This window comes from Paroedura picta, chromosome 10 (assembly GCF_049243985.1).
Source record: "Paroedura picta isolate Pp20150507F chromosome 10, Ppicta_v3.0, whole genome shotgun sequence".
NCBI lineage: Eukaryota > Metazoa > Chordata > Lepidosauria > Squamata > Gekkonidae > Paroedura > Paroedura picta.
The window spans coordinates 45,505,438-45,527,089 of NC_135378.1; the positions used below are offsets into that span (position 1 = coordinate 45,505,438).

Sequence of the window (21,652 nt, forward strand, 5' to 3'; positions counted from 1 at the left end):
TCATTAAAGCACTCTGAGCACATCCAGTCTGTGAAATCTGTTCTGCACCGAGTTGTAGTGTGGTGGATAATAGACTGACTTTCTCACACGCACTCAGCATTGTCTAGATCTGGGGATGTGCCTGAGTCAGACTGCATCACACTAAGCGCTTACCCATACCACAGCTGTTGCTCTAATAGCATTTTTACAACCCACTGCAACATCCCAAGCCAGAGATAAACACAGATACACTGAGCAATGCACTCGAGTACATTTACTACCCATTTCAGCAGATGGTGCCCCATTTGTTAGGAAGTTTTGCAATCTTCCCAGTTTTGGGACATTGCTGGTATTCTCATGCTACACATGCCTGGCATCCTGGGCCTATTTCATTTGCTCATTTCCTAGTTATAGCTCTTCCAAAAGGCTTTACCCTAGAGGCTCATAATACAATGTCCCAGCTGTCTGCTATTGTCCTTGCATGGTTTACGCTTAACAAATGTGTTATTCAAATTAGCAAAATTTATTCTGCCTGTGGATACACTGATTCGGTTCCTGCCTCACATAGGAAACACGTCCGTCTGGTGCTGAGCTCTGCTGATACAATGGGCCAATGTCCCTACAAAGCAGTTGTTTTCTCCAGAACTGATGCCTTCCTCCCTCCTTCTTTCATTCTCTCTTTCAATCTTCCTGAAGGTTTCCAGGACCACACCTGGTAGTTGGCAACCCAGCTGACTGCATATGGAGCAGGACTCAGAAATCAAACCCAGCTCTTGAGATTACAGTCTACTACTCTCTAACCACTGCACAACACTGGATCTCAAGATAAAGCAGGAAGTGGGGAGGGAGGAGGGCCAGAACCCAGGAAGGTCAGTGCAGGTGTATGTGCTAGTGCCCGCTGTATTCCTGGGTGCAATGGGCTTTGCTTCTAGTATATATTTTAAAAGCAATGCCAAGGATACAGCCTGAAAGCCAATGTGGTTTTATTTGTTCCACAGTGAACATGAACAAAAGTCAGATCAACTCTATATTATTTTTGCAAGCAGCAAATGTCAAATATACACCAGTTCAGTAGTTTACAAATCGTTATGCAATGCGAGCACATAGATGGAACAGATTCCATAAAACAGAAAAAGGCTCTTCCCAAAAGAGAAAAGGTTTACCAACACTAGGACCATGAAACATTTTGGAATTAAGAATTACTGACATGTGCAAATTGTTTGCCAAAAAACTCTTCAGTATTGCTGCTCCCAAGAAATTCCTCCTCAATAATGTATGGTTTAAAAAACTGGTAAAAACACCATTTTCCTGGTTGTATTTTATAAGTTCTATAAATTTTAACTTTTGTAACCCAGAGGTGTAGAATTGCTCAATCCAAAGATAAAGGACTCATCTGTAAATACAAAACTTGCACATGTATTTACCATCTTTAGCCATGTCCGTTTACCTTTTTATATAGCAGCAACGCATTCCCATTAGGATGCAACAACAATGAACAGGTTTCCCTCCTACATCACAGGCTTGCTTATGGGCTTTCTTTAGCGCAGACTTGCTTTAGTACTGGCAACATACGTTATACTGTCCAGTTTTAACAAAGTGCACAAGGAAGCCATTTGCATCTACTGGCTTCTGCCCTTTCCCCTTTACAGTGGCAGGATTTATTTGGTCTTCTTTTCTTTCACAGGCTCCTGTTCCTTCATTTTTTCCATGTAAGCTTGATACTGAGAGTCTGTTCCAAAGAGTTTATCCCACCACGTGAAGGTTGACGAATAGTTGCCAATGAAGTTCATGTGATGGAAGTCATGAAAGCGAGCGCCACCATAGTAAGGCAGCAAATGCAAAGGATTCAGAGGAATGTCATAGCCGCTATTTAAGAAAAAAAGAGTGAGAGACGTTTTACAACAGTGATTCAAAATCATTTTTCACATTTTCTTTACAGTGAAACAGGGCTAGTAGTTCAGACATAGATGCATTTTCTAACAACTATATTTTAAAACTTCTAAAAATCACCTGTTCTACTGGATCACAAACTTCTGAAGCAACAATTGTGCAAATGGAATGCCGTAGGAAATAAATTCAGGAGTGCGCATCTTATCTGCATAAACTGTTTGTGAACAGAATACTTTCCCCATAAGACAATCATGCACAGACAGAAAGGACAGCAGATATACAGAAATTTGAGTAAAATTTGCTCCTAGGGAACATATAGCCAAGTACAATATTAAGCATAATTCCAACAAAATTAATTACTTTTAGGTCCCATTATTATTACTGAGTTCCATACCCTTTTGGAGTACAACAAACATTAAGTTGTCCCATTAAATTTGGAATTAAATGTACACTCCAATATTAGCAACCTGATGTCCCTCTGCCAACGTAGGGCGGTTTTGGGGGGGGGGGGGGTTAGTGGGGTTAGTTAATGCTCGCCTGTTGCCTTATGTTGATAACGTTGATTGGTTTTAATGGTTTTAACTATGGGTTTTATTGTAATTTTTATCTTCTAAACCGCCGTGAGCCTAAGGGAATGGTGGTATAAAAGTTTAATAATAAATAAATAAATAATAAATAAACATGTAAGCCTTTCCCATTGGAACTTATACTGGTTGATAAATCTAGCAATCCTGAATGCTTACAGGTACTTAGTTGGTCTTTCCTAACAAGATGGGCACTCAGTATCTGTGCCTCTCAGTACTTCTTACCCACCTCCCAAAGTGCTACTTGTAAAACAGCAACAGCCTGCAGCCTTCCCTTCCGGGTGTTTGCAAGCAGATGCATTGTGACAGCTAGCTCCAACAAAGGTCTGGTAATCGACAGATCAAAGTGGAATCAAACTAGAACAAGTTGGAGGCTTGGCTTGCCTATCCAAGTGCTATTATAGTTTTGCATATCTGATTTTACTGAGGCATTCCACATAGCAGAATAGTCAGTTCTGAGCCAGACAGTGTGAAAAAACTGACTGCATCCAACTCCATTGCCAGGGAAAATGCAGAATACCTCATCTGAAGAACTGCAGTCACATAAAAGCACAAGCGAATACCTCTAAACCAGGTACAACATATTCCCAGGTAATTATACATAGGATCCCAGTCTTAAATTCACACTTTTATGAGGAGGACATTACGTTTTTTGTGACACACAAATCTGTCTAGACATTAGTTGCAAAATAAGACTCTTTACCTGTGGACGTCAATCGTCTCCATCAAGCGAAAAATTACCCACGCCCACAAAAGAATCACGTGATTACAGAAGACTAGTATTCCAATAAAAAATCCAGCTCCCAAGATAAGAGTTTCCAGGGGGTGAGCATATTCTGCTTGCATCCCAAAAGGAGACTAAGGAGGAAAGAAGGCATGGGTTTTTAACGGGGAAAAACCTGTGTTAACATACTACCTAAATAGATACTAGTCATTTAAGTTTGGCATATACACCATTCTGTAAAAGAATTTTCTCCCCAATTCCTTTATACTCAAGTTTTGATTTTTCCATTATTTAAAAAACAGGCAGAGAAGTAAATAGAATCCAAAGTCAAAGCAATTTCACTGCCACCAACCCTTGTTTAAAAAATACAAAACAAACAAAAGCAGCCAGAAGGAAAAGACAGTCCTTCAAACATGTATTTGCCCTCTCTCTTTGCTATTTCCCCCCCTCCCCCCTGCTAGCACCTGTATCTGCTACAACAGGCTTTAATTCTAGTAAATATAATAAATAAATAGATAAATCAAGTGTCTGGGATTGACAGTAGACTGTATTTTTTGCAATAAATTCAATTTCACTTTAATTTTAAAAAGTCAATTAAAATACAATACCTTTTGATTGGTAAAAAGCCTGTCAAAGGAATTTAATCTTTCGGGGCTATTGAGTTGGCAGTAGAGTCTACTGTTCCAGGAAGTTAGGCATTTAAGAGAGAGAAAACCTACCAGGATTTCTGAGCTCTGGGAGCAAGGCAGCAGTTAATACTGATGTGTCCTACCATTCAGGGAACAGTACTGACTTACTGAATAATTTCTGCTTATGAAGCCATTCAACTCTGGTTCAGTTGCATTCTCTGAAATATCAAGTTCAAAGGACCGGAATGCTATAAAAGTATATCTTTGTCTCTTCTTTGCATCGCCAGAAGTATTTAATTAATGGTGTCCTATATAGCCCTTTCACATTAATTATGCAAGCATGAAAAGATAAAGCTATACGTACAACAAACTCATGATGCACTTTGTGGATGTACTTGTATAGTCTCTTGTGATGCAAGAGTCTATGCAGAAAATAATGCCAGGTGTCCTCAATCAATGCACATCCAAAACATTGGCCAACTATCACAAACCTATGGGGGGAAAAACAGCTTGTTAGGGTAAGGTTAAACAGAACAGTCTTTTCCAAAGACTCTTCTCATAATGTGGCCAACATACAGTAGCCTCTGTTTAGTCATTTTAGTTTCTAGGGAGAGTTCAGGCTTGATTTGCTCTAGAAACCACCAGTTTGTCTTTTTGGAAGCCAACAGAACTATGAAACTCTCATCCAATGCCATATTTCAAATAATCAACTTTCTGTTTGTCAGCAATCTTTTCATGGGTATTCTGGGGATGCATGGAAGCAGGGAAGCTACCAGTAGCTCATGAGGTACTTGTTGGAAATCCCTGATCTAAAGAAATAAATGATATAAAGAAAAACTTATAGCTACTGGTGGGGTGTTTTACTAGAGTTTCCCCAAGGAATCAATGAGAAATCTTTTGACCATTTCCTCAAGGGTTGTCTGCCCCCAATTCAATGCTGCTGGAAAGCAGGGAATTTGCCCTACTTTATCAGAGCATCATGGGGCATTCATGTACTTCTATCAAGTCCCCTAGCTTCCTGCCCCCCCACCCGATCTTTCTAAAACTTGCTTTGCTGCAAAATGTTGGGAACTGCAATAAAACCTGGATGAATAGAATAAATGTATTTCCCTGCCCATTTGGCAGCTAGTTTTTCCAGCAGTGTCACCATAGTGGCCATATTCCCTCACCCCAATGCTTTTGGAGGGCTTTAATCTGCGATTCCATATTAATACAGCTCCGCACCATTGTAATAATATATAACAGGTCGCCTCACCTTTTATTTTTCTTAAGTAAAATCTTACCCCTTCTGTTGTGGAAACATTAAGTGAAAGGGCTAGATATTTGCTTTAAAAAATTTAAGCTAAGAATTAAGAGACCCTATTCCATATATGGTTATACTAGCATACTGGTGTAATGATATTTAAATTAAAAAAACTGAAAAAGCCCCAAAGGCACTGCTGGGTAACTACAGCATGGAAACTCGCCATGTAGCATAATGCTGTATCGACAGACACATTAACAGTAGAGAAACCACACAAGCCTGTCCTTATGTGGACACCTCCTTCAAAGATAATAAAAAACAAATTTAGAAGGAAAAAAACACTTGCATATTGACCAAAGCTCTTGAGGCAGTTTGCCTCCTCCAACCTAACTGCGTATGGCTGCAAATGTAACAGTAGTCCCCCTTCCTTACCATCTTGGCATGTGGTCCCAGTCATATGGAATGTTGAAAGATTCCGTGAAATAATAAGTGCCACATATCATAGGCAACTGAATAAAGAAGTGATTGAACATAATCTTTTTGAAACACCTCCACTGTTTTTCCCATGTTTCTGGCTTATCCTGTAATCAAAAACATTAAATCTTTACATAATACTGATTTTATAAACAGAAGCAACACAGAATACTGCAACACCAGGACTCAAGATGTGACGCAAAGGTAAAAGGGCTCTCCTATTAATACAAAAGTGCTTCAACTGAAATTGCCCTCAAAATGCAGGTTGGTTTTAAGGAATAAGAAGAACCAAGTGAATGCCAGCAGAGAATAAGTGGATCATTTTTGCTGCTGGGATTAACAATGGTCCTCTCAATCTCAGATCTGCATCTTGAGGTCAATTGATGGCAGGGGCTCATAGTACTTGTAGTCCATGGACATCTGGAGAGCCATAGTTTGACCACCCTGTGCTAGCCAGTTACCACCTGGTTATTCTTTGAGGAGTGGGGAGTAAAGAAAATTGGCTTCTTGGCACATAGAGTTCTTTCTAGCCTGAAACGTTCCCTGTACACTCAACTTCTCTCCTACTCAATTGTAAAAACCTACGGTAGTGCTGCCAGCAGCCCAGTTATTCATCACACCACTCTTTACAAAACGGTCAGATAACCCGTCAGGTAGAGAATAAACCTGGTAGGATTTCTTAACACTTCATGGTTTGACAGGAAGGGAATACCTTGAAACCTCTCTTACTTTCATGTTACCACAATATAGAAGAGGAAAAGCAATTTGATGATTCTGCATCTGGTGATAAACACAAAGGAATTTCACATTTACATATCAATAAACAGGTTTCTGACTATGGGTGAAAATTTTGGCTTGCAGATCAAAAAATAGAGCTCATCAAGTTAGCCAAGCAAACTCCCCAAACTTAATGAATAAAATCATTATTTCTTAAAAGTGCATGATAAACTATAAACTGTTTTAAAGTGCAAATTTGCTTTAGATCCTAACAATATGTTGTTAAGCATTTTCCCTGCAGATTTACCAAAATAAGGAAGATAATTTATTTTCTTTGCAACAGGAGCAAGACTTCAAATTGCCCCCTTTTGGAAATCACAACTATCTCCCTACATGGACTCTTAAGTCACAAAAACCAGAGAACTCACCGTCATGACAAAACTTACAAACTTGACTAATAGAAGAAAACTATAAGAATTTTATGATGGATGGCATTAATATTTGAACTGTTTGTAATTCTTTCTATTCTATGTAACTCTGTGTTACACATCCTGTGTAATACTGTGATGCACTTAAAATAAATTGAATTTGTTATGAAAAAATAAAACTTTTGTTTTTCTACAAAAGGGTATTAAAATGGATTGGTGTGTGGGACCTACCACTCCTGAATAACTGTTCTATGGGTTTAAGGTGATGTCATGATCAACTTAGAAAGCGCTCTAAGACTGAACATGCTGCCTGAATGTATTGGGCGGGAACAATTTCAGATCACCATGGGAGAAGCAATGGTAGTAGAGCAGGATGTCCCTACCATCCCCCCCTGAAACTCTACATCTGGGGGCTCAAAGGACTCTCAAGAACATCACGGGGAGAGCAAAGCAGGAGTCTGCCACTGGAATGGGAAAGCAACAGACACTCCCCTCTCCTCTTTCAACAATGGAAGTTCCATTGTAATGATACCATGATACTTTTATAGATCCAACCAGAACTAATGAGCCAAGGCAGTTTGCAGGTCGAGTGTAGATATAGGATTCACGAGATGTATGGTTTCATAGTTCAAAGCCAGCACACTGTTACAAAGGGTCTTATTTGAAATCAGTAAATCCTTATATGGTTATGCATGTTAATCTCCATATGCAGCCAGCTGGGTGAACTTGGGCAAGCCACAGTTCTGTAGAGCTGTTCTTGCAAAGCAGTTCTCTTAACCTCACCTACATTCCATGTGTACTTCCACAGCAGGAGAAAACAAGAAAATTACTTTCCCTGTCTTTCCTAAGACACTTTACACAACCTTCAAAAATATAGCCTGCATATGTGAAGGGGAGGGCCAGGGTAGACAGGCTGACCAGGGAAATCCAAGTGAAATCAGAGTTCAAATTTCTCACATGAAACAAATAAAACCCACCTTACCTGTTGTATTTTATACTTTTGCATGTAAGGTATAAATTGAAATACAAATCCAGGCAAGCAAATGAAAAAATACGCAAGCTCATGAATGAGAAGGGACCCCCAGGTTGCAATCTGGAATTTAGTGTAGTTATCTAGCATAGAGATCCAGGCATTTTTAAATGGCTGCTGTAATGGATTCTGGGGCAAGAAAGAATCTATATATTCTACAGCCAGGTAAGCAGAATTCAGTATGCTGACACTTTCATTAGTTGCCATTGTTCAGCTCTGGAACATTCCAATTGTAGCTTCTCTGAGGACTGAGGGATCTGCAAAACAATCAAACAACATTATTGATAAGTCTCAAAGCAGTATAGCTAAAGAAATGACACCTTAATGAGAAAACAGTAAAATGGGCAGTTTTCCAAGATATACATAAGGTAAAGGTAAAGGTGTCCCCTGTGCAAGCACCGAGTCATATCTGACCCTTGGGGTGACGCCCTCCAGCGTTTTCATGGCAGACTCAATACGGGGTGGTTTGCCAGTGCCTTCCCCAGTCATTACCGTTTACCCCCCAGCAAGCAAGCTGGGTACTCATTTTACCGACCTCGGAAGGATGGAAGGCTGAGTCAGCCTTGAGCCGGCTGCTGGGATCGAACTCCCAGCCTCATGGGCAGAGCTTCAGACTGCATGTCGCTGCCTTACCACTCTGCGCCACAAGAGGCTCTAAGATATACATACTAGTGCACAATTAGGGGAATAAATATTTTTTCACAGCTTGGCATAAACAAAAAACAAATATAACGTCTTAACAAGATATGCTTTTAATGATGGAGGGAAGGGGAAAAGACCATACATACCCAGACTGCATATACAGATTAAATAAACATATTTTAAAGAAATTATTTCTACCCTACCCTTCCCTGGTTTGCTCAGGATGGCTGGAAACATTATTTGCCTCCTAGAATTGTCTTGTCAATAAATAAGATCCAGTGATGGGTTTGCTACAGTATAACAATATACTATTAATAATGCATTGATGCAGCCACACATAGAATATCACAGAAACACCCCCTCCCCCAGCCATGTAGGCTAAAAAATAATATCCATACAATTGCACTCTTGCTGCATATTTTCTTATGAGTATTATAGTAATTAACATTGAAGATTTAAAAATTAAAACAAGCATGTTTATGCTGCTGTGAAACACACAGAAGAATTCCATAAGCTGTTTGCATGTTATTGTAGCTGTGAAATACACAGAAGATTAAAGAATACTGCTGGGGTTATGTGCAGACAACACACACACACATACTACTGGATTGGCCCTCAGTTGGGGATATGCACCCAATAGGGAGCAGCCACTGCCTCACTGAAGACCAATTGAAAGGCTCTCCTCTTCATCCCCCTTCTCCTTACTGCCACTTCTGGTAGTGAGCAGTGTGGAAGACGAGCAGGCCACACTGACACAGAAAGTATTATTGTTAATAATTGTTGTTGCTATTAATACATTGGTTTAATTCTGCATCCTAGTTACAGGAACGGAAAACAAACCACAAGTTGCTCAGGTGTCTTATATGAATAAATGGAAAGAGCAAAAAACATATCTAAGCAATTGGAGAACAGGAGATCAAGTCACTCAAACAGGTAACAAGAGCCATACTAGTCATCAATGCTCAGCTGATCTGTGATGTCTGAATGCATCCTGAGTGTACTTTTTGTTTCTCAGGCTGTAGAAAGAGCACTGAAATGAACAGTGTCTCACAAGAGCTCATACCATGCCACACATTTTGTTAGTCTTTATGGTCCTATTGGACTCTTCTGTTGTGTCAGTCAGACTGGCATGGCTACCCACCTTGATCCTCTCAGGCTGTCCCTCTTCTATATGTAACTATTACCATTATAATAAACACGGTAAGAGGTCCTAGGAGGAGTGTGGCTTCACCATTTACTGGCCAATCAGGTCACCTGTATGGCTCCTGGCTGGGTCCTCCTCCAACCTGATTGGCTATCTACCCAGCAGCCACCCAATCGGCGTGCATATCTCACCCCTGACCGTCTCCTCACAGTTCTTTCAGTTTTTTGGAGCCTGTCACTTGGTGAAGTAGCCGTCCCTGGCAACTAACTCCTCTCCCCCCCCCCCCCCGGCCCTTCAGGCCTGCTGTTAAGGAAGCCTCTAACAGCCCCTAACTGAGGTGAAGGAGGTGTTTCCGAGAGCAACACAGAAGAGTCTGTGGGTGTCCTTGTGCTTTCCTTTTGTGGGGGGAAGCTTTCCCTTTCTGCCTAACAGTTGGCTGACAGGGAGGCCATAGAAAAGCCCTTTTCACTTAAAGTACTGCTGTGGCCAGTCTCGCTGCTTGAGGGAAGACACAGCCAAGCCATGTTTATTTCTTCTTGGTGACTCCCACCTCCAAAGCAGTCATTTTTACCTGGGAAGCTGATCTTTATAGTCTGGAAATGAGCTGTAATTCCAGGAGCATTCCAGGTCCCACCTCGAGGTAGGCTACCCCTGGGCTAGAAATGTTCCTGGAGGCCTTAAAGTGGTACAAAGCTTCAGAGTTAACCCTCCAAAGTAGCCATTTTTGCCTGCAGAGCTGACCTTTATAATCTGGGGATGAGCAGAAATTCCAGGAGATCTCCAGGCTCCATCTGGAGGTTGGCTGTCCCTGCTCTGGAAATATTTCTTGAGGTTTGGAAGTGCAGCCTCAAAAGTAAACAACTGCTCTCTACTCTGCATACCTACAAGGAACTTGCTAATTAGCAGCACTTCATCCTGCAAATTATTATTAAAATCACACTTTTTTCTTTACCAGCATGTAGCAGCTGACTTATGGTGACCCCACAGAGTTATCAAAGCAAGTCACTGCCTGCCTTCGCATCCCAACCCTGCTATTCCTTGGTCGTCTTCCATTCACATACTAGATTCAAATGAATAGCCGTGTTGGTCTGAAGTAGTACAATAAAATCAGAGTCCAATAGCACCTTTAAGACCAACAAAGATTTATTCAAGGCATGAGCTTTTGAGTGCAAGCACTCTTCGTCATTCACATACAAGTGAGAGTTGGCCCTGCTTAGCTGCCAGATTCTGCTGGGTTAGCCTGGGATGCCAATATAAGGCAAAAAGCACACTCATAGAGTTGTTTATAACAAGCCAGTCACCAAACAGGCAAATCAGAGCAGAGCAACAGATTAAGCAAGCAGTCATAAAACATAACTTGAATTGCCTTCCAGAATCCCTCCCCCCCCCCCATTTTCAAATTTGAACCAGAATGTCTGGAGAAGCAAGTGAAAGGAACATCACAAACCACTCCTATCTTACCCTCTTTGTGAACTTCTCTAAACTACCTGCCAGGCCTCTGTCTACTGCTCAGCATCAAGTTTGAATGGCCTGACAGCCCTCCCAAGAATGAGAAGATATGCAGATCGCTGCTGCTGCTGCAATAAAAATGGCAGAAAGCGGGAAAACCAATATGAACTGAGTCCCCGCACCAGGCTCAGGCCCGAGTTCGAATCCCACCTGGCCATGAAACCCAGGGCTGTTCTGAGGATAAAATGGAGGGAGACCACCCTAAACTCCTAGAGGAGGGGAATAACAATGTACTGAACAAGCAATGAGACAAACCGGAGAGAAGGGTTAAGGAGAGGGAGAAGACAGGATCACACTCATTCTTTCCTCTCTCTCCTGCAATCCATTGCGGAAGGAGCAAACAGAGGACTCGCTTTGAAGTTGGGGCTGGAAGAATGCCACCACACACCAATGCAGAAACCACTAATGGTCTTGCGCCTCTGTCGCTAGGGCTGCGGCAGGTGAGAAATGCCTACGATTTCTCCGCGGATCAACCACACTTGGGGACCCGCCACCGCCCAGCCAGCCAGCCACTCACCTGAGCGAGCTCCTTCCCTTCAGGAGCAGCGGCGAGGAATCCCGCGATGGAGCTCGGCTTCGGGGAAGACCTTTTTCTTCGCTGGCCGCGAAAAAGGAACTCGTCCGCCTCTCCGATTGGCTGTTGCGCGCCGTTTCGTCATGGGCAGGTATAAGCCGAGACAGAAGCAGAAGAGGCCTCGCGAGCTACCATTGGCTAGAGCGATGGAGTGAGAATAGTGAGACCGCAGTAGAGCGCCAATAGCGTAGTTCAGCGACCCGGTGACGTATCCGGTGCGAGGTTCTCCGAGGCGGAAGGTTGCCATAGGAATAACTAGGTTACTTGTCTCTCCCGCGCCTCCTTCGGTTATCGTACAGTTGTTTGGGATGGGGGTTCTATTGAACTTTTGGGCCGATTGCAGGCAGACTCTGCTGATTCTTCCTCAAAACTAAATTCCGAATTCTGACATTTAAACTAATACGATTTTTATAAGCAAAGATGTGTATGCTTTGCAAGCTGTCGAGTTCAACAGGACTGGCAAACCTGTACATGATTACAGTCTTAGTGAGAGGAAGGAGATGGGCAGGTTTTCTTTTAAATCTGAGAACAAGGCTATTACATTGCTCAATACAAAAACAAAAATCCCCCAAACGCTGACTATTATCTTCCATCTTTGTCACATTTCAGTCCTCTTCCCCCCTCCCCTCATAAGAGCTCTGACAGGTGGGCTGGTCTATTACCCTACATTTCTATCCCTGACCTGTGGTCCCGGTTCAGTATTTTCTTGAACATCACCAAAGGAATAACAACACAACAAAGCAAAACAGCTTATTCTATAACTGAATTGCTGTTTGTTAAAAATTCCTAGTATTTAAGCCAAAACCATTTCTAAATAAGCAGTGTTTTGCCTTAGAAGGCACAATGAACAGGTGTTCTCTCTACTCTGTATAGGTACAAAGAATCATAGATTCATAGAGTTGGAAGGGACCTCCTGGGTCATCTAGTCCAACGCCCTGCACTATGCAGGACACTCACAACCTTTTATATTTTAAAATTTTATATTTTAAAATCGCTCATCCACTGTAACCTGCCACCCCCTTGAGCCTTCACAGAATCAGCCTCTCTGTCAGATGACTATCCAGCCTGTTTTAAAATTTCCAAAGATGGAGAACCCACCACCTCCCGAGGAAGCCTGTTCCACTGAGAAACCACTCTAACTGTCAGGAACTTCTTCATGATGTTTAGACAGAATTTCTTTTGTATTAATTTCATCCCATTGGTTCTGGTCCATCCCTCCGGGGCAAGAGAGAACAACTCTGCTCCATCCTCTATATTAGCGATCCCCAACCTGTGGGCCGCGGACCACATGTGGTCTGTCGACTAATTGGAGGTGGGCGGCAAAGGACGCCTTTTAACTCTGCATTGTTTTACATAAGCATGAAGAAGAGCTGCTTTTTTCTATCCTTTTTAGTACCCCAAAGAGTCTCAAAGTGGCTTACAATTATCTACTCTTCCTCTCTCCACAACAGACATTCTGTGAGATAGGGGAGACAGAAAGCTCTGAGAGAATTATGACTGGCTCAAGGTCACCCAGCTGGCTGCATATGGAGGAGTGGGAATCAAATCTTCAGATTAGAGGCCACTGCTCTTAACCACTACACCAAGCTTGCGCTCAAGCACAATAGGGACCTGTAGTTCCCTCTCATGTATCTGTTTTCATAGCTGGAGCAAGCTACAAAATGACCCATGACCTCCAGATCAAAGGGACATGTCTTTACATAAAAGCTCAGGGAAATGAGAGTATTTTTGCTACAATCACAACTTCAGCCATAGAGTCAGCCTGCCAGTATTTTTGTCAGTCCCCCCAAAAAGAGTTTTGACATTGCTCTCCCGAAGAGATTTCTTTCCATTACATTAGCTGTAATATCCACTGCTGCCTTGAAGTCCTGTGACTAAGGATTGTGCACTGCTCCATTCTCTATATGGCACCCTTTTAAATACGAAGGTGGTTATCAGATCCCCTCTCAGTCATCTCCTCTCCAGGCTAAACAGACCAAGCTCCCGCAACCTTTCTTCATATTTTTTGGTCTCCAAACCCCTCCTCTGGACATGCTCCAGTTTCTCTACCTCTCAACTGAGGTGCCCAAAACTGAATACAGTTCTCCAAGTGAGGCCAAACAACAGCAGAATAAAGCGGCACCATCACCTCCCATGATCTGGACATGATACTCCGCTTGATACAGCCCAAAATCTCAGCCACTGAGTCACTGCTGACTCATATTCAATGTATGGTCTACTAAGACTCCTAGATCCTTTTTGCACATGCTACTGCCAATACAAGTCTCCTCCATTCTATATTGATGTATTTAATTTTTCCTACCTTACTGAAGAACTTTACATTTGTCCCTACTTCATTTTATTCAGTTTAGCCCACTCCTCAAGCCTATCAAGATCATCCTGTATTCTGATTGTCTTCCGTTATGTTTGCTATCCCTCCCAGTTTAGTAGTGTCTGCAAATTTAATAAGTATCCCCTCTAATCCCTCATCCAAATCATTTATAAATATGAACAACACAGGCCCCAGGACAGATCCCTGGGGTACTCCACTTGTCACTCTTTTCCAAGAAGATGCTGAACCATTAACAAGTACCCTCTGGGTACAATCTGTCAACCAGTTATTGATCCACCTGGCAGAATTAGGATCCATACCGCATTTTACCAGCTTGTCAACAGGAATATCACATGGAACCTTATCAAAAGCTTTACTGAAATCCAAATAAACTATGTCCACAGCATTCCCCTGGTCCAGCAAGGTAGTCACTTTCTCGAAAAAAGAGATAAGGTTGGTCTGACATGACTTGTTTTTGCGAAACCCATGCTGAATCTTAGAAATCACACCTCTCTGTTCCAGCTGCTCAAGGACACATTACTTGCTAACTAGTAGCATTTTACCTTGCAAGCTTTTTTCCTTCTCCCAACAAAACAAAACATTCCATCTCTTCCCAGAAATGAATATGCTCTTAAGAATCCAACAGTAGTAGAGGTGGCAAAGTGGAAGGGGATTGTCTTCCCTTTTCCCATGACTTTAATCCTTTATTAAAAACTAGCCTCCCAAAAAATATGCAAAGTTTTATTAAAGAAAATACGTCAAAATGACAATAATTTTGGACATATTTAAAGCATCCAGGGATCAAAATGCCATTTCTTTACAAACATATTCACATACAGTATATCATCTTCAATAGCAGCTAGAATTACACAGAACATTTTAAATGCCATGCAAGTAAAACAGAGCTCCATACATTCATTTAAAACCTGTACTTGTGTCATGCAGAATATTAAACTTAATGACAATATACATCAAAACCATAACAAAAAAGTATTTTTAGTAAACAAAGATAATTAGTAAATTTTAAAACATTTTGGCATTATTTCAGGAGCACTGTCTTTTCAGTAAGTGGCATTATTGTTAAAGCATCAATTAATATCAAAATATACTGTTTTACAACACAGTCCTGGCATACTTCAAAGTACTGTCCCTATTATAAACAGAATCATGATGTTTCAAACAGGTATAAAGGAAAGCTACTTGCACATTTAATATGCACACAATAGTTATGTAACCAAAGAGGATCCCCCCCTCCCCCCAAAAAAGCAACCAGGTTCTCATGCCAGCTTGTAGTATTGAGCAAGGAGTCAACACTTCTTCTGACTACCTGCAGTTCATGGATATTTTTTCTTTGGAAAAAAAGACACAGGACAAACCACTTTATCTTTCACTTTTTAAAAAATCCAGATTCAATTTTAAATCCAGATTAAAAATAAATCCAGATTCAACCATAACAGACATAATTGGTCCTTAAGAAATTTTGCCCAGAGATCCAGCAAATAAGAACTGTGGTCCATATATCTTTGCAACATCTCAGTCAGATGTGGCTTAATGTCAACTAAAGCATTATTGCACATTGCTTCAACCTAGAATAATCTTCATTTTCATCCTTAATGCTAGGAAATCACAGCTTCCAACATGCTCAATGTGCAGCTATAACTTGAGAAGTGCTTTGATGCTTATTCACTTCAATAACTTTTGCTGAAGCTTGCTTCTAGTGCACAATCAAGGTAAAATATCTTTCCAACTCACAATGGTTTGTCAATAACAGTTACACCTAGAAAATAAAAATAAAAGACCAATAAACTATTGAGTTATTATTCTTCCTCAACTGTATTACCTAAACATAGCATACTATACTCTGAATTCACAATCATTTGATTATTATCTAGGTATGTGGCTGGTTCTTAACTAAATGTGAAATAATCAACACAAGTGCAAGTAGACCAATCAACGAGTGCACGATTACCTTAAAACAAAATAAGGTCAATCGTAATGTTTAACCTCTATTATAAAAAAGCTGATGTAACTTTCTGTAACTGTTTCAATGCACTGTCAAAGATATGATAGGTTAGTTAAAAGGTCTCTTATTATATGTTGCCTATTGGAAAGATAACCTGGTTCAGAGTGTTAAAATTCCATTCATTTTTGGAGCTGCAACTTCCATCATTATTCTGGAGCAAACATTTAGTATTATTTTCTGAGGAGTTATGCTTGTCACAAACAGAGACCCTTAGCCCCTATTGCGAACAGTGTGTGTGGGATTATGTCTTGAGATAACCCTAGTCAGGATATTTCCTAGACTATCATTTTTGGCCCTGGAACATCTACAATAATTCTGAAGCTGGTGGCTAGAGACAATTCTACATCTTCTAGCTTTATTCTCTTATCTGTTATGCCTGCAACAAATGGACAGATGGAGGAACAGTCTAGGATTCTCAGGCCCCTCTGGACAGCCAGGGGAGAGTGGGCTTACCAGGAGCAGGGAGTCTCACCCCATGTTTCAGCAACATCCACATTGTGACTTGGAAGTGATATATGCACATCAGGGAAAAGCTCTGATTTTGGGACAAAAACTCAATTGTGGAATTTTTTTGCAGTAAGTCCCCACCCCAGCCACCTGATTAGTAGCATAGAGGTGAATCCTGGGAGCAAGGACAGTCCAATTCTTTTATTAATAGTAAATCATGGTTAAAAAAGCAAGCCATTCAAGATGGCGCTCTTCCACCAGGCCTATTGTTGAGGCCAGCCAAGCAGGTATACCATTTAAATACTGGGTGTCCTTCTCTGCCCCCCTCCCCTGCCTAGTCAACATCAGAAATGGTTAACATCATTCCAATTACAGTGACAACCACTGGTACTGATAAAGGTTTTAAGAGTGTTTTAAAACGCACTCTTGATTTTAATGTTAATTGATCTTATTGTTTTATTACATTATAATTAACTGCTGTTCTCAAGATAGCAAGTCCAATAGGGGCAGAATATAAATCAATTCATAACAACACACAAAGGGGTAGTTAGGATCTTTGTCTAGGGAGTCATGATGCTCTAAGAAACCCTGCTGTCCTCTGAATGCAGGGGCACAGAAAGCAAAGGTTAGAGGTGGAGCTTAACAAGTGGGTTAGATAGTATAGAAGGAGACAATCCTCCAAGGACTGTAGTCCCAAGCCATTTAGGTTGAGAGCTGTTCAAAACTCTGATGGCCTCCAAGACACAGAATAACAGTAACAGTATTAATATTAAGAAGGGCAATCTTTCCCAAGAAACCTTGTAATACTGACAGAGAGTGGCTCATACACACACACACAAGCATAAATAATTGTATATTGGCTGTATAGAATCACAGCTTCCATGTATTACTATGATAGCTTGATGACAAATAGAAATTTGGTAGGTGATGTTTTCTCATCATTATGGAGAGGTTGTGTATGTGTGGAGGGTCATTTTGGGATGTACTGGAGAGGATAAAACCATAGGATTAAAACAAAAAAGAAGCAATCCAGTGCTGCAGTCATAAAGATGATAGCCCTCTACCACTGCAACTATCTCTGAAACATTTTTACAAGCAATCACCAACTAATCACAAGGTGAGACGTATATGTTTTGTTTCAATATTGATTACAGCTTAACTGTTTTACCAGATTTCTGCAAGGCTAGATTGTTGTCAGAAAGCCTTCATTTCGAGCACCAGTCCCAGTCTTGACCATGGGATCAACTTCTGTTATCCCAAGATTTGTGAGCATCAACAAACAAACCTTGGCCCATTACCACAATGAAGATTGGACAACCAGCACAGCAAGCAGGCCATTCCTAATGGCACACTTACCAGGACCAACAGACATTCTAGAGAGAAACTGAATCTTGCACACTACTGAGTTATCAGACCATTAATCTAAACTCCTCAGCACTCAACCAGCATACTCACATTTTCCACGATAATTAAGGCTTTAATTACAGGCAAAAAAACAAAAACACAAAAAAGACCCCCCCACCCAAACACAGATTTCCCATATCAAAATGGGACTGCTTCCCCACCAGGATGTGTCCATTCTTCTTCCTTCTTTGAAAATTTCCAAGACTGTTAACTGTCCCCACACCCCACCCCATCCCTTTTGGCCAGCCAGAAGATTTACCTAATTCACCTGCTCTTCTCTGTCCATGTTGAAAAGCCTTTTGTTTATGACTTGAAATTCCTACACGATATAAACCAAGCCTGTCCCTTGCAGTGAAGCCTTCAAGTGTGGAGTTGTTCCAGTGTTCCCTGCTTATTCTCTTTTTAGAATGACATGTTAACATAAATATTGCCCTCTGGACAACATTCATCTAATTCACAAAAGAAACGATTCCAGAGAAGATAAAAATCAAAGTGCAATCCAATGTTCAGTCCTCATGAACATTCGACCATAAAATTCTATTCTGCACCCATCCATCCCCCAAGAGTTTTGGGACTAATATATACATGTTATTCTATTACTGGAGAGGAACAATAAGCTCTCCATAGCCTCCAGACATTTCATCGTTAATTCACTATTACCTGCATAGCTCCTTCCTGTACTCATACAGGATGATACAACTGTCCATTTATCTGTGGTTGGGTTATAATATTCCACTGTTGCCAAGTTACAGGAACCATCATCTCCTCCAACTACATACAAGAGCCCATTCACAGCACAAACTCCTGAAGCAAAACAGAAAACAAAAGGAAACCAGCATCATCAATTTTCTAGCCAAATGCTCTTTAGAGGGTCTGTTCATGACTCAAAAGAAATGATGGAGGCCTCCCTTAAAGCATTTGTTTGTTATTTAATACAAGTTTATATTGTTCTTCCTCCAGGGAACTGCGCACATCATTCTTACCTGCTCCATATTTTTCCTTACAATAACTCTGTGAGGTAGCACAATAAAATCAGAGTCTAGGGGCACCTTTAAGACCAACAAAGATTTATACAAGGTGTGAGCATTCGCGTGCAAGCACTCTTCCTCAGACTATCAACTCCCTTCATGACAGTGGGAATACATAGCAAAAATTATTTCTGTTACATCAGTAAACTGTGTCACACATCCAAATACAACCATAGGATAATACTTTGCCAAAACAGCCAATCAGTCCCTTGGAATTCAGTGGTAATTCACAAAAACATAGGAGAAATAAAACATCATACGTCAGTGATCAAAGGTTCCAACCCCACCATTTGTTTTATTTCTCCTATGTTTTTGTGAACATTTTTGCTATTCCTGTCTGAAACGCCACAAGCTAAGTTTAGCTATTGTATGACCTTATACTCTGTCAAGAGATTTCTTAAGAAGTTGAAGTTGGTCCTTAAATATAAAGCTGTAGGCGAAACATGTCGGGACTTGTGTGAAATAAGAACAAAAGAATTACTGAAACTGAAGATAGATGACTCTATATAAGTCCAATGTGGATATTTTTTATTGCCATATTGGTTTCCCAGTGCCTCTGTACTATTCCAGACCCAGAGCAGTTTATCTAGTGCCAGTGTAGGGGCTGTCATTCTGAACTCTAGAACAGCACTTCTGAAATAAATCCCACCATTTGTTTGCAAATTCTGTGTGCAATTTCAGTAGAGCCAATTGGCATTCCTGGATCTCATCATATCCAATGAGCCCTCAGGCATCTCCCATTGTTCTAAACAGGCATTTTTTGTCATTAATTTTTGTACAATGGCCATACCTCTAGTGAGGATGGATTGCTCACTATGGAAGAAAGTACTTTATTTATACTTTCTATTTCCAGCTGCTTTTGGATTATAATATTTACCTGCATTTCTCCTGCACATATTCATATCTGCAACCTGTTTCCATGTATTGATGGCGGGATCATAGACTTCAACACTTTTTCTAACTAGAGGACCATCATGACCCCCTACTGCATACAAACAGTTGTTTAAGACACCAACTCCTGCAAACAGAAAATGTAAAACTAGTCAATGTTAACCTGAATTGTCCTCCTTTTGGAGCACTGTCCAGTTTGACATGTCCTGCAGATCTGGAGCACCACGCCAAAAAGTGTTTTAATTTGTAACAAATCACGTATTTCATATTAACAGATATCAGTTCATGTTTAATATTTCCACATGCTTTGTTAAAGTATAGTGTTCCTTGCAGCAGCCATGAAATGTAGGCCTTCATATTGCAGAATGGGTGCTGAGACAAAGAACATGGCAAACTCTGAACCACTGACATCTGATTTGGAACTTGGCTTCTTACAGTCCAATCACAAAGCTTCACCACATCACGGGTACGGCCAGTTGGTATCTGACAGCTGCTCTGCTGAGAGGAAGTATGTGGCAGGAACTCCCTCAACATGGTGCAGAGAGCACAGCAACCCTGCCGCTCCAAAAGCAAATGGAGACAACCAATCAACAAACAGTGACGCAGCCATGCCCCTTGACCTCCAGACACTACCACTGCACATATATAAAATCAGAGTCCAGTAGCACCCTTAAGACCAACAAAGATTTATTCAAGGCGTGAGCTTTCGAGTGCAAGCACTCTTCGTCAGGCTAAGCCGCTTTGAGACTCCTTCGGGTAGGGAAAAGTGGCATATAAGAACCAACTCTTATTCCTCACCCAGATTTTAGCATGACACTCTAATTAACCACTACACTTTTCACTACAGATTTTTCCTAGCACTCAGAACTAACAAATTTTGTTATTGGCATAGTTCAAGGCTTCACATCTATTGTTATTTTGTAGCTATGAAGACTATCATTTCATGAACATCACTCACACTGTTCAATTTGTGCAGTGACATCCTATGCAACCACCCTTCCTCCCTTCTTTGCCAGCTGTCTTCTGTGCAATTTAATTGTAATCTTCCTGTGACTGTGCTACCACAGCACTAGAGCATTCAACCACAAATTAATTTAATGAGGTGTATTAGCAAGTCTCCTCCATTCCTTGGAATCAGCAACTTGCAAAGCATAGAGAGACCTCCTGGAAGAGAAGTATGCTAGATAAATTTAGTTACAAAATAAGTTTTATATTAAAACACATGATGGTTAACTCTACTTGATATACAGTGCAGTTGCACTTATTGATGTGGAACACATCTGGCACACCTTGTCAAATGGAAATGAATACAGACATGATGTCTGTAGTACTAGCCCCACCGTGCCTGGGGGCCTGGCCAGCCACTGCACACCCAGCAGGGCTGAGGCAGTGGCTGTCCCACCCCCAGGGCCTTGGCAGTGGCTGCGCCAACCCCCGGGGCATAGCCAGGAATTGTACACCCAGCGGGGGCCAAGGTAGTTGCAGAGGACCAAGGAGAAGGTAAGCAGAAAGGGGTAGGGGGAGGGAGTGTGTGTGTTTGCTGACAAAGAGTGCTTGCACTCGAAAGCTCAAGCCTTGAATAAATCTTTGTTGGTCTTAAAGGTGCTACTGGACTCTGATTTTATTGTGCTACTTCAGACCAACACGGCTACTTATTTGAATCTGCACATATATAGTACATAGTAGAAGAGGAACAAAAGAATCATGGTGCCATTAGAAGAAACACAGTAGTCTGAGCAGGAGAAACTCTATGATAGAGATACTCCAAGGACCTCTGCCGATATGGTGGTGGCTACAAGCAAAGACAGCTTCAAGAGTGGATTGGATAAATATATGGAGCAAAAGTCCATCAGTGGCTATTAGCCACAGTGTACAGATAGAACACTATGTTAGGGGCGGTGATAGTTTGTATTTTTTAAAATAATGTTTCTTTCCACTTATAAGTCATCCTTCCCCAGAGGACTCACGATGGCTCACAACA

The 21,652-nt window shown here is 41.1% G+C and overlaps 2 protein-coding genes across 3 annotated transcripts in view; both read right to left on the bottom strand.

Moving 5' to 3' along the window:
• Positions 1–945: 945 nt before the first annotated feature.
• MSMO1 (methylsterol monooxygenase 1) lies at positions 946–11,666 on the bottom strand. The gene is made up of 6 exons (XM_077299959.1): positions 11,511–11,666; positions 7,651–7,955; positions 5,482–5,630; positions 4,171–4,297; positions 3,157–3,311; positions 946–1,845 (listed from the first exon to the last, which is right to left on the bottom strand). Exons 2-6 carry the CDS (start codon positions 7,903–7,905, stop codon positions 1,638–1,640), a joined length of 894 nt encoding a protein of 297 aa, XP_077156074.1. The 5' UTR covers positions 7,906–7,955; positions 11,511–11,666; the 3' UTR covers positions 946–1,637.
• A 2,939-nt stretch (positions 11,667–14,605) lies between these two features.
• Positions 14,606–21,652, bottom strand: part of KLHL2 (kelch like family member 2) — a 48,429-nt gene continuing 41,382 nt past the window's right edge. For both annotated transcript variants that reach the window (XM_077299960.1, XM_077299962.1), the window contains 3 exons: positions 19,658–19,798; positions 18,413–18,556; positions 14,606–15,655 (listed from right to left, as the gene is read on the bottom strand). In XM_077299960.1, coding sequence (XP_077156075.1) covers positions 15,627–15,655; positions 18,413–18,556; positions 19,658–19,798 — 314 coding nt within the window. In that variant the 3' untranslated portion in view covers positions 14,606–15,626. The remainder of the gene's footprint in view (positions 15,656–18,412; positions 18,557–19,657; positions 19,799–21,652) is intronic.